We start from the raw sequence: 12,600 nt of genomic DNA, 5'->3' as shown, positions 1-12,600 counted from the left end.
GGCAGGGAGAAGAGATCATTCTCCTCCAATGATTTAATCTTCATATCTTTCACCAGGCGGCCCAGTTTGGTGACGGGGAGCCACTCCTTGTCCTTGGCTTTGCCTCCTCGAGCTCCGCAGCCCCTCCCACGGCCCCTTCCAGGGCCGCGGCCCCGACCCCGCAGACCGCTACCGAAGCCTCCGCGGAAACCGCCGCGGGCTCCCATCCCAGAGCCTCCAGGCCCTCCTGCTGCACCGGCGTCATCTGTCATTTGGTGTTTTCTCAGACAAGAGAGCTATTGTTCTGAAGGTTGCTCTGAGTAGTATTCATCTTGATGGTATAGTAACAACACCACAACAACTATTACCTTAAATATATGTCATATTTGAAACATAAATGGAAACACTGATAAAGAAAACATAACTGCATGAATAAGAGGTGCTTTCATCGAAAAACCAATGAACAAAATGATTTGACAAAAATAAAATTTTATCATTTAATGTGAAAAAATGGTTTTCTTCTGAGGTTATAAATTAGGATGACAAATTAAGGTCAACAGAAGGATTAATATATTCAGAGATCATGTTTAAGAATAAATCTGAAAAAGATGCACTACAAAGAAAACTGAAACATCACTTTTATTTGTTAGCCATGATGTTGCTATTCTATTCATATTTTACAGAGAGCATGAATTTTCTTCTAAGAGCCACAAACAGCTACTGAATTGCATATCAACTACCAACGCTTAAGTCAATGTCTCTTTAATGTTTGCTAATATTGTCAAAACAATAAAATAGACACATAGGCCTCCGTCAGAACTGTGCATACAAATTACCTATTTGCACACATAAGTGTCAAATTTGTATAATCCTTACTGAAGAACTGTCTCAATAAATTGTGGGTAGAATATGGAACACTTCCGTAGCCATGTTATGTTGCTCAATTTAAACAAAGCTTCCAAATCAATGGCAGACGGACTTTTCAGTACTCAACAGGATATGAACTTTGAAATCCTTCTTTAAAATGTAAAGAAATTAATGGACAGAACTATGGGGAATTGATTTCCCCAGGATCCAGAGTCCAAGCTTTTAAAAATAATGTAAAACAGTCTTCTTAATACATATTCTTACTTACTGGAATTACAGACTAAATAGAGAAAACTGTCAGATTTACTAACAAGATATGCTGGAGTCTGACTCAGCCATTTTAAAGCAATAATTGAGTACCCCTGGCATGAAACTATGATAACAAAGTGGGTTGCAACCTCAAAGTCATGTGGTTTGAATCCACCAGCTGCTCCACAAGAGAAGTACAGGCAATCTCCTCCTGTGGGATTAACTGCCTCTGCAAACCTGCTGGAAGGTCAGCTATCTGTCAGTTCAGACTTGACAGCACACAACAAAACAACACTACTTAACAGACAGAATAATAAATGGAAGGCACACATAACCTTGAACCCTCATCCAGACACCAACGTTTTTACCTGCAGTGTAAAGTGTAAATCTACTCTTGGCATCATTTTATATACTCCTGAACCACTTGAGACTCTAGGAGAAATTATTTGAACAAAACAAGCACAAACAATGGGTAAAGCTTGTACTAGTTATTCCTCTCCAAGTTTATTTATGGTTCATTTCTCCTCAGAGGTTAGCTCTGAGTCAAGGTCTTGGGTGCAGATGTTTTTGTTTCATGAAGCCCCATGGATGATGCAAATGATGAAAACTCCTGGCTGCTAACCAAGAGGCTTAAGCTTCAATCCATACAGAGGTTTCTTAGAAGACAAGACTGGCCATTTAATTCTTAAACAAAGTCAACTTCTGAAAAGTCACTGGAGTACAAGTTTTCAGCTGACACATATGGAGTCACCATGTGGTTAAATTAGCTCAATGGCAACTGTGAAATTTTGTTTAAGTGGTCATCCTAGGAAGAACAAGTGGGAAAGTGGGCAAACTAAAGACAGAGAAGAGTTGATGAGTACAACACTGCTATGGGCATGCAGAACTCTACCCTTCTGAGGAACCAACCAGAACCTACCTCAGAATTGCAGCAGTGAGGGATAGGGAAGTTGGGGTATTTATCCAGCAAATCTCCTACTTTACTATCTGGGAGTTTGCACTGCGGACATCAAAGCCCTGACACATTGAAGCTGAATTTAGCTTAGCAAGCTCCTCAAGCTCCAGAAAAAGCCCCCAGACACAGAAACCAAGGCATACTGCTGCTGAAAACACACACTACCAGAAGTCACACATGAACGTGGTGTAGGGGATATGAGATGGGTACCTAGTTTACACATGCTAAAGGTCAAATTCATTGCCATCAAGTCTCAACATTGCTGGTGGGTTTTTGAAGGCTGTAAACTGACTGGAAGGAGATTGCTTATCCTTTTCCCATGAAGTAGCCGGTGAATTCAAACCAGAGCGGTATATGTAGCCTTTGGGTTGGCAGCCTGATGAACTATGCCACCAGGATTTTCTAATACTGACAACATGAGACATCTATCTAGCTGTCTATGTCGTTGTTGTATACTGAAGAGTTGGAACCGACCCACTGCTGATGCTCTGGTGGGTTTTCAGAGGCAGTTCATCGTTCGGGAGGAGATTGCCCATCCTCCCTCTGAGCATCCGGTGGCCTCGAACTGAGTGCTTTAGGGATTACAGTGCACCTTCTTGCCAATAGGCCACTGGAGTGTAGGATGATATAAATATCCTAGTTATATTTGAGATGAGAAATATCACTGAGAAATGATCTTTCCTAAGTGGATAGATAGCTGGGAAGATTGAGAATCGAAGTTAGTTACGGGATGATTTACCTACATAGCAAACACTCAAACCATAGCTTACACTTCTTTGCTAATATTTATCCACTTCCCTGGGATCAGTTGTGACTTGAAGAGACCCTATATGACAGAGTAGAGTTTCTAAAAGGTTTCTAAGGAGGCAAATCTTTACAGGAGCAGAATAACTTATCTTTCTTTTGAGGAACAGATGGTGGGTTTTAATTATGAGCCTATAGTTAGCAACACAAGGCTTGACTCACTATTCTACCAGGGTTCTACTACTCAAAGTTTCCATCATTTCTTTTTTCCATCCTTATTATTTTTAAATTTAGCAGGTAGTAAATATTTGTTTTTGTCTTTTCTATAAAGACATAAATTCTGAGGCCGGTTTTTCATATCAAGCACCACGGGTAGAATTGGATTTCATTCTTTCATCCCATTCTAATGCCAGTATATTTGTATATTTTAAGTTACATAAGTGGTAATTTACAAGTTATCCTTAGAACATTGGGTCCAGCATCTCTTAGCCACAGGCATGCAGACTTACCAAAACTCTACAGTCTAGATAAAAAGCAGTGTAGTAAGAGCACAGGACAAAACCCAAAAGGCAAAAATTCCAAACCCAAGCTTTTTTGAAAAATTAATAGTGTTTTTAAGGAAAGGCAGATAAATAAAAGACTCAAAATTAATTTCATGGGGCTGCTGGAAACAGATTCCATTTTGTCTAGTGCTTATAAAGAAAATCATCAAATACCCTCCCTTTTTTCTTCTACTAAAATCAGAAACAGTGTCACTGATATTGAAAGGCAGGGCATGTAGTCATTCTGATTAGTTGTTCTCTGGAGGCTCCCAAGGAAAGAATACTTATCATTTGTGAATAAGCAGAATTCTTTACCAGTACAAGAATAAACAAGAGCATATTTGGTGGTTAAGTAGGTTTTTAGAAGCTGAGTAAGAGAATGTTCAAAAGTACAGCAGAAATGATAATGGGACCACGGAAGTTGCTCACTTCTCAGTTGAGGCCTTAATGCTCCCAAAACCAATCTAAAAAGTAAATCGTGGGATCTGCTGTCAGTTAAATGGTCTAAGAAAAAAATTCCCTGTATCTAGGCTGCTATTTTTTTTTGTTTTTTTAGAAAAATATAGAAGGTAAGTTGATTTCTTTTAAAATGAAGCTTTTTGTTTATTCCCCCCCACCATGGTTGAGAGATAATTAAATTTTACAGACAGATGGGTGTTAGCCATGCTAATTACCAAGCTGATCAATTAACTCAGTTACTATTTAGAATGGAGAAAGTTACATTAACAACAATCTGGGAATTTTGTCTTTTATCAGAGAGTTGAAGAAACATCACTTTTGCATAAAATTCATGGAAATACACAATGATGGTGCTGTGGCACCACGGAATTTTTTAAAAAACCTGGCATATTTTTATTATGCCAAAATAAGCATATTATTAACTGGAAAACTAGCACACAGCATTCTACAAAGATAACTGGACTCAAAGGGAAGTGATTTGCTTTGTGACTTTATTTTAAGATGATATAATTGGCCCAAAGATTCTTCCTGTTTGGAAAAGACTGCATGCTATTAACCTGAATTGGATGGCTAGAAGTCTCACGGGTCAGAGGCAAGTCTGTGTGGATAAAATCATGAACATGAATCACTTGCAGAAGTTATACATTATAGTATAGATAGATATACAAAACCATTATTGTTTTTGTTGTTGTTGCTGCGACACATAGGGACCCTATGTACAACAGCCCTAAACTCTGCCCTATCCTCTGCCAATCTTACCATCTCCAACACACCTACCCCCATCACCTCAGTGACTGAATCAATCCATCTCTTTGAGGGTTTTCCTGTCCTGTCCTGTCCCTCCACTCTCCCAAGCATGATGTCTTTCTCCAAGGACTAGTCCCTCCTTGGAACACGTCCAAAGTATGTCAGATGAAGCTTCAGAATCCTTGACTCCAAGGAGTAACCTGGCTTCACCCTCTCCAGGACAAATCTGTTTGTTTTCCTAGCAGTACATGGTATATGCAATACTCTTTTCCAACACCACAGCTCAAAGGCATCAATTCTCCTTTTATCATCCCTAGTCATTGTCCAGCTCTCTGATTCATAGCAAGTAATTGCAACGACCATGGCCTGGATCAGAAGCACCTTAGTCTCGAGATTGACATCATTGCTCTTCGGTTCTTTGGAGAGGTCTCTGACAGCATATTTTCCCTAATACAATCTGTCTTTTAATTTCCTGGCTGCTGAATAAAATGCATGAAAGCTTAAAAATCACACAGTAATTAGAAATAAATAGAAATTAAATACCAACACAGAAGTTTCAAATCTAAATTGCATCCTTCCTGGTAGCAGTGAGGAGAACTCCAGCAGATACAGAGATTTTATTAGTGGTCATTTTCTTTTGACAAAGGAGTCCCTGGATTTTGTATATAGTGGAGTATTACACTATCCTTTTGAGTTACCTAGTATCCAAATGTTCTAAGAAGCAGATTGCCTTCTCTTTCTCCTTTGGAGCACCTGATGAATTTAAACTGCTGGTCTTTTGGTTAACAGCTCAATGCTCAGTGAACTTTTATAAAACACTTAAACATCAGCTGACTTCAGGTAGAACCATCAATTATCTGGATTTTTTTTCTACTCTGAGCTTTATAAGGAGGCAAATTATAAAAGGTATTATTGTGGATTAATTCCAGAAAAATAGATTATAAGGTCATTTACTTGGCTAGCACGAAATCAGAGCCATCTCCTCCATTTTCCAGGTGTTTATGCTGTACAATAAGAATTGATTTTCTGAGTGATTGCCCCAGGACTCTGCAGGAGACTCACTTTTCAAAGAAAGATTTAATTTTGTTTCTATATAGGACTTTTAGTGAGGAAGAAAAGGAAGGAATGCAATTCCCAAACTGCTCTGTAAGAAAGAAATAATCTTTACTTACTTGTATTAATATAGCTAGATAATTAGGATCACAATTTCTCTGTAATTTGTGCAATAGATATTTACTGTATAATAACATTTTATATTTAAGAGTATTTCTTGACACATGGAAATCCACCAAAGTCAAAACCTGTGCAAGGCAAAAATCTGTGAGGAAAAAAAATTAAATATTCCTCTACTAAACTATTAGAGACCTGCTGAGACTTAAACCCTACGGAAGGTGAAAAACTGAAGAGATAGAAAGAAGTGACAGTTCAGTCGAGTTCCAGACTTCACAGGTTTTATTGAAAATGGCTCAGTCAAAAGTCAAGTCATTGCCTTGGAATCAGAATCAATTCATAGTTGACCCTCTAGCTGGTTTTCAGAGGCTGTAAGTCACATGGTAGGTGATTTCCCATAATTCCCACTTAGAGACTGGTGGATTCAAACAGCCAGAGAGACATCACGTTTGGGTGAGCCACATAAACCTTAGCCCACTAGGTCATCAGAACTCCCTAGACGAACAAGGAGTTCCACAATTTTTAGTTTCCAGTGTAAGTTTTCAAGAGCAAAAGGGTTTTTCTATCCAACAATTCATGTACATTTTTCCATGACATTAACAGCAATCTCCACACTGCAACAGCACATTTCCATTTCCTTCCTGTTTTCCACATTTCTATCCATCCTTCCTCCTATCCCTTCCTACTTTCTGTTCTTTAATCTTGAACAAATGCTGCCCTTTGAATAGTCGTGTGGTTGACTCTTCTAAGGAGCGAGTGGAGGAACTTGACAGGTCTGTCTAGTATTTGGCTGAATAGGAAGTCACTGGGGTGATTTCAGTTCTAGGCTTGAAAGGTAAATAAGGACCATTATTGTAAGGATTCCATTAGTCTCAGTCAGTGACTAATAAAGCTAGTTGAGTTTTCTGGCATATTTTACCAATGTTCCCCTTCCCTTTAATAGAATGAGAACAGTTATTTTATTAACATTTTGAGGTCAGAAGATTATACATATGATTCCTGAATGACCAATGTAATGTTGTTGTCCAGAGTTAGTGAGTCAATTTGTAGCTCACAATGACCTGACGTTTGTTGAGCAAAATTAAAGAATAAAATTATATACAAACAGAAGTATTAAAAGAGCCATAGACACTGTGTTTATCTGTCCAGGTTTCAAGTTCTTTTGCAACCAGAGGGTCAAGCCCTCAAAGAAGAAGAAAGAGAAGGATCGGTCATGTCCTGACACCCTGTGAGCTATGGGATGACGAGAGTTAGCCTTGCTGCTTTTCATGATGTGTGTGGGTTGGTTTGTGTTTGTTCTTTTTTTTAAAAGTTTTTTATTCCCCTTGGATTGGCATTACATTTTTTAGTTTGTTTTTCAATATGCCGTGTTTTTAGTAAAGAGTAAAAAGCAAAAATAAAAAAAAAGCAAACCCACACTGATGGAGAAAACATCAGCAGTGAATGATTATGTAAGGGAATATAAATATTGCAAAAATTCCCATTAGGTTCCATAACAAGGGGAAATAATTATTAAGGAGGGAGAGGATGGTAGTTACATTTAATGTGAGCAATGAATTCTTGTTTTGTCTCCCAAAATTATTCTACAAAACTAACATCATCCACAATCAAAACAAAATGAAAACATTCTAGTATTATCTCCCTAAGTTAAGGTTTTGAGAACAAACTGTTCAAAAGCCTACTGGTGGGGGAAGCACTTAATCCAAGCATCATGGGTGTCTCATCTATTCTTAAGCTCAGTGACTTGCCTGGGACACCTTCATTTTAAAGTTGTTTCCAAACTCAAAAGAAATTATTATTGACCCCTGATGAGCTTATCAAGGCATTAAATAATTCAATAACTTAATAATATTCAGTCAAATATCCATTCATCTCTACACTAACCCTCAAAATAAAATCAAAGCCATGGACATCAAGTAGATGCCAACTCACAGAGACCTCACAGGTTTCTAAAGCTGTAAATATTTTTTTAATTTAATTCCTATTTAAACTGGTCAATCGAAATGCTTCAAATCCATGTCTGCAATATATCACTGTATAATCTTCTCTTCAAGTCACCCTGAGTTCAATTTTCCTGATTTTGCATTATCCAATTAGATTATTGTAGCTTTTTATTTTTCATTTACCACATAAATATGCCTCTTGTGCCACCATTTTGAAAAATTTGTTTTCACTTCGTAAGACGAGGTGTGAAACAAATTTAAACTGTGTAGATTTTTGATAAATTTCTTTTGTTTTTATAGAATATGAGTGTTTACTCATACTCTAAAATGATAGAAAATGTTTACATAAGGAGAATTGGGGGAATTTGTAAATCTTCAGGAGAACAGGTTGCTCATCTTTCACGTGTGAAGCAGCTGGGGATTTGAACTGCTGACGTTTCTCTGAGCAGCCCAATGTGTAATATACTAGGTTACCAGGGCTCAATTAGGGTTTAATAAGCAAATGATTCATGATTTTTTTCCAGGATACTACAATATTATATTTCTTCTCCCAAACTGCATAAAACCCTGTGTTATGAAGTGCTGCCTTTCTATTTAAAGACTGGAAGTCAGGCAACACTTTGCTCAACAAGTTTCCTGTTTCCTTTGCTTCTCCATCCCCACCCTGATCTTCTTGGCTAAACTCCTCCTCCTCTCTCTAGGTTTAGCTTTTCCAGAAAGTTTTCTGTGTCCAACAGCTCTCACCATCGCATTAATTTGCTTTTCTGATGTTATCAGTTTCTCCCTCAGTAATAGTGGTTTCTTACTGTGTTGCATTTTTTTTGTGTGTGTTTTTTTAACATCCTCAAGTAGTTTTCAAGTGTGAATCTGTCTGTATGTGAGAGAGTGTATTTGTGTGTATGCTTTTCCTCTTTTAGACTGTCAGCTCTTTTAAGAACAGTCTCTGTTTACTATACTCATGACTCCACTTCAGCACACGTTTCACACACACACCCTGGGCATTAAGTCAACATTTCTAATACAAGTATGATCAATGTCGATAGTTGTAGAGGGGCGTTAGGTCTTTTGTTCACAGGGTCACTATGAGTCATGCTCAGCTTAAGGCAATCAACAACAACAACAACAACAACGTGGAAACGTAGAAATTGGACTAATGAGTGAGGCACTTTCTTCGGTCTGAGATGTCAAGCACATGAAAAAGAGAGAGAAAAGAATTCCTAAGCTAATACATTGTTTTCTTCTATAGGAGGGTAGTATATTTTGGACAAAATGTCAAGAGAAGAGGGGGATGCTGACTGCCTTGTATTCCGGGGGTGGATGTGGATAAACATGGGAAGATGAGTCAAGGAAAAGCACTTTCAGAAATGCAGAGAAAGTTAAGAGGCACTCAGAGAAGTCTAACAGGCACCATGTCTCCATCTCAGCTCTGGACGGAGCGAAGGGTCCTCTGTGGCCCATGGTCAGAGAGAACCACAGCTGGCTGCTGGTATGGCAGTCACAATTCATTTTACTGCACAATGTGTGGCCAGTTGGTTACCACAAGGTTCATCCCACTCATCCGTCCAGGAACACAATTATTTCTCACCAAAACCCAACCGCTTGCTGGTGAGTCAGTTCTGATTCCTGAGAACTGTGTGTCAGAGGGCAATGGTTCTGTATGGTTTACAACGGCTCATTTATGGGAAGTTGGCTGCAAGGACATTTTTGAGAGGACCTACTGGTTGACTTAAATAGCTAATCTTTTGATTAGCTAGCTGTTTGTCCAACCTCTCCATTTCTAACTAGTAAGCCTTTTAGCAATGCTCTATTATCCATACAACTTGCTTATTTCCTCTCCACGTCCTATACATTCTACTTAAAGCTCCCTGAAGACATAGTACATAATGTATCAGGTTGTTAACTGAAAGGCTGGCAGTTTAAATCCACCAGCATCTCTCTGGGAGACAGATAAGCAATCTCCTCCTGTAAAAATACATAGCTCTGGAAGCCTGACAGAGTCAGGATCCGACCCACTCAGACGGCATTGGTTTTGAGGTTTCTGGAGGTTTCAAGACCTGCACATCCCTTTTTGAATTATTAAAAATTCTTATGGAGAACTAGGCCTTTTGCCACTATTAGAGCCACAAGAAATATCTTCCTAGATGATTTAAAAGCAAACCAACAAAAGCATTATGCTGATTCAACTAATTCAGTCCCACAAAACCAAATACTGTATAAAACTATTATTTTAGAATGAGTATGAGGATCCTAGGGCGGGAAGGGGAGGGTGGAAGCAGAGGGATGAGGATGTGCAGAGGGAGGGGGAATTCATCATGAGTTGCACAATTTGATGGGTGGGGGGGTCAGGGAAATTGGAAGAATCTGTTCTGGTGGTTCAAATCTGCTAGCCACTACCAAGGAGAAAGGTGGGTGGGAAGTCTCCTCTCGAGTTATTTACAGCCTTGAGAACCCTCTGGTGGGTCAACTATGAGTCTGCTCCTACTCGGTGGCAATGCATCATAGTAGTAGAGATATATCTTGATTTCAAATCCATGCACAAATTCCTATTGCATTGAATGCCTTATCTTTCTCTGGAAACAACATGCCTTGCCATGAATTCCTGATTTGTAAACGCATAATTCCTTCTTTTTCTAGAGTGCTGCTTATCACTGCCTTCTGGGAAATGGTCATTTTCATCTCTTAGCTTGAGTCCTCTTGAGACAAATTTTCTTTGTTTTATTAGTTTCCTTTTTCCGTGAAAGTACTTACCCCAGTCATGGGGTTTGCCCTTTTATACCCAATCCCTCCCTGGCTTCAAGATCTTCAAATGCAAGGACCAACTCTGGTTTATCTTTCCTAGAAAGTATAGATTTAACATCCAGGTAGGAGAAAGTCTAGGAAATGATTAGGAGCACAAAGAATAGTTATAAAAATTGAACAGAATGAATGTTAAATGCACTGTTTTGGAAGAGGTGAAGTAATCATTTCCGTATTATGTATTGTATTGGCTTTTAAGGACTGGCTTTAGAACACTAGAGAATTGAGCAACTTGGTTTCCATGAAGATGAGAGTTCTAAGTTCCAAAGAACACAGCTACAAATGAACTCTGGAACTCAACAAGCCACCTCAAGGCTCCCTGGGCACCACTGGAGCTGGGAGGCGCTCCAGGCGGGTGAGCGGCTGTGCCTCCTGTACAGGTGAATGAACTGAGCAACTGAGCTGAGTCCTGAGACACAGCTCATCCGCAGGAGACCATCTGCAGTCAGCTAGTGAACAACTCGATGTCATCTGTCCTCCTGGCCCTCCTGGGCCCGTGCCATGCTGATCACCGTGTACTGTGTGCAGAGGGACCTCTCCGAGGTAACCTTCTCTCTCCAGGTCAGCCCTGATTTTGAGCTTCACAACTTCCGTGTACTGTGTGAGCTTGAGTCTGGCATCCCCGCTGAAGAAACCCAGATCATTTTCATGGAGCGGCTCCTTGTTGACGATCATCGTCCCTTGGGTTCCTATGGGCTGAAAGACGGTGATGTTGTCATCTTACTGCAGAAGGACAACATGGGGCCCAGGCCTGCAGGACGCACACTCAATCAGCCTCGGATGGATAGCAATGGGGTAGCAGCCACGCCTGGAACATCCAGCTCACGCCAGCAACCGTCCCAGCATCATCGTGTGCCAACAGTCCAGCTGACACGCGGCTTGGCCTCAGGAGAGAAGGTGGTCTCTTCCCAGAGTTTCAACAACCCAGCCTTGATCCGCAGCATGCTGCTTTCCAATCCTCACGACCTATCCCTGCTCAAAGAACGCAATCCTCGCTTGGCAGAAGCTCTGCTCAGCGGAAACCTTGAGAGCTTCTCTCAGGTCCTGATGGACCAGCAAAGGGAGAGGGCCTTGAGAGAGCAAGAGAGGCTTCGCCTCTTTTCAGCTGACCCTTTTGATCTGGAAGCTCAAGCCCGAATTGAAGAAGAAATCCGGCAGCAGAACGTTGAAGAGAACATGAACATAGCTATGGAAGAGGCCCCGGAGAGTTTCGGACAAGTGGTGATGCTTTATATTAACTGTAAAGTGAATGGACATCCTTTGAAGGCTTTTGTGGACTCGGGGGCACAGATGACCATCATGAGCCAAGCTTGCGCAGAAAGATGCAACATAATAAGGCTGGTGGACCGACGGTGGGCAGGGATTGCCAAAGGGGTGGGGACCCAAAGAATTCTTGGCCGCATTCATTTAGCTCAAATTCAGATCGAAGGGGATTACTTACAATGCTCCTTGGCTATACTGGAAGAGCAGCCCATGGACATGCTTCTAGGCCTAGATATGCTCAAGAGGCACCAGTGTTCCATTGACTTGAAGAAGAACGTGCTGGTGATCGGGACCACTGGCACACAGACCCCCTTTCTTCCTGAGGGAGAGTTACCCCTGTGTGCTAGGCTGGTGGATGATCTTGAGCATGAAGACTCTTTGGACAAGGAAACAGCCAGAGCTATTAAAAAGTCACCCATGGATTTGGGAAGGAAAAAGCATTGATGTGGGTTGTGAAGGCATCACCAATCTTGAAAGTGTCTCAGGTCCCAGGGAAACTATAACAAATAATCTCACTTAGAAATGGAATCATTAAAAACTAAAACTAAAAACTGAACCCAAGCTTTGGACTAAGTTTGGTGCTGGGTTACTAGGTTAACTCAAAGTTTCTTGACTTAAGCCCCTAACCCCCTTTCCATTTATTTCCCTTACAGGGAGTGGTCAACCTCTTCTTAGGCAACTTCTGAGGCCACCAGCTGATAATTAATTCATGAGAGGGCAAACCTGCCTCTTTCTTCAGAGACATTATCCTAGTAGGTAGGGAGTTCTGGCGGTCTGGTCTAGTGGCAAGGGATACACACTAGCAATGCAAAGATATACGGTTCAAATCTCTGTGGGAGAAAAGTAGGCAGCCGACTCTCCTCAGACTTAAGGCCTCTGAAAACTC

General features: G+C 40.5%; 2 protein-coding genes across 2 annotated transcripts in view; one reads left to right on the top strand and one right to left on the bottom strand.

The window, feature by feature from the left end:
* The window catches only part of PDGFD (platelet derived growth factor D), a 355,887-nt gene that overhangs the window by 184,671 nt on the left and 158,616 nt on the right, over positions 1 to 12,600 (bottom strand). The window lies entirely within an intron of this gene.
* Positions 10,953 to 12,158, top strand: DDI1 (DNA-damage inducible 1 homolog 1 (S. cerevisiae)). The gene has a single exon (XM_006887299.1). It carries the CDS (start codon positions 10,953 to 10,955, stop codon positions 12,156 to 12,158), a length of 1,206 nt encoding a protein of 401 aa, XP_006887361.1.

The sequence above is a fragment of the Elephantulus edwardii genome, unplaced genomic scaffold, assembly GCF_000299155.1.
Source record: "Elephantulus edwardii isolate Elephantulus edwardi_28Jun2011 unplaced genomic scaffold, EleEdw1.0 scaffold00056, whole genome shotgun sequence".
NCBI lineage: Eukaryota > Metazoa > Chordata > Mammalia > Macroscelidea > Macroscelididae > Elephantulus > Elephantulus edwardii.
Note: the sequence above shows the minus strand (reverse complement) of the source record. Positions and strands in the feature narration are given on the sequence as shown.

What these genes read in the sequence shown, in the direction of transcription:
- DDI1 (XM_006887299.1), top strand. Translation starts at nt 10,953, where the DNA reads ATGCTGATCACCGTGTACTGTGTGCAGAGGGACCTCTCCGAGGTAACC.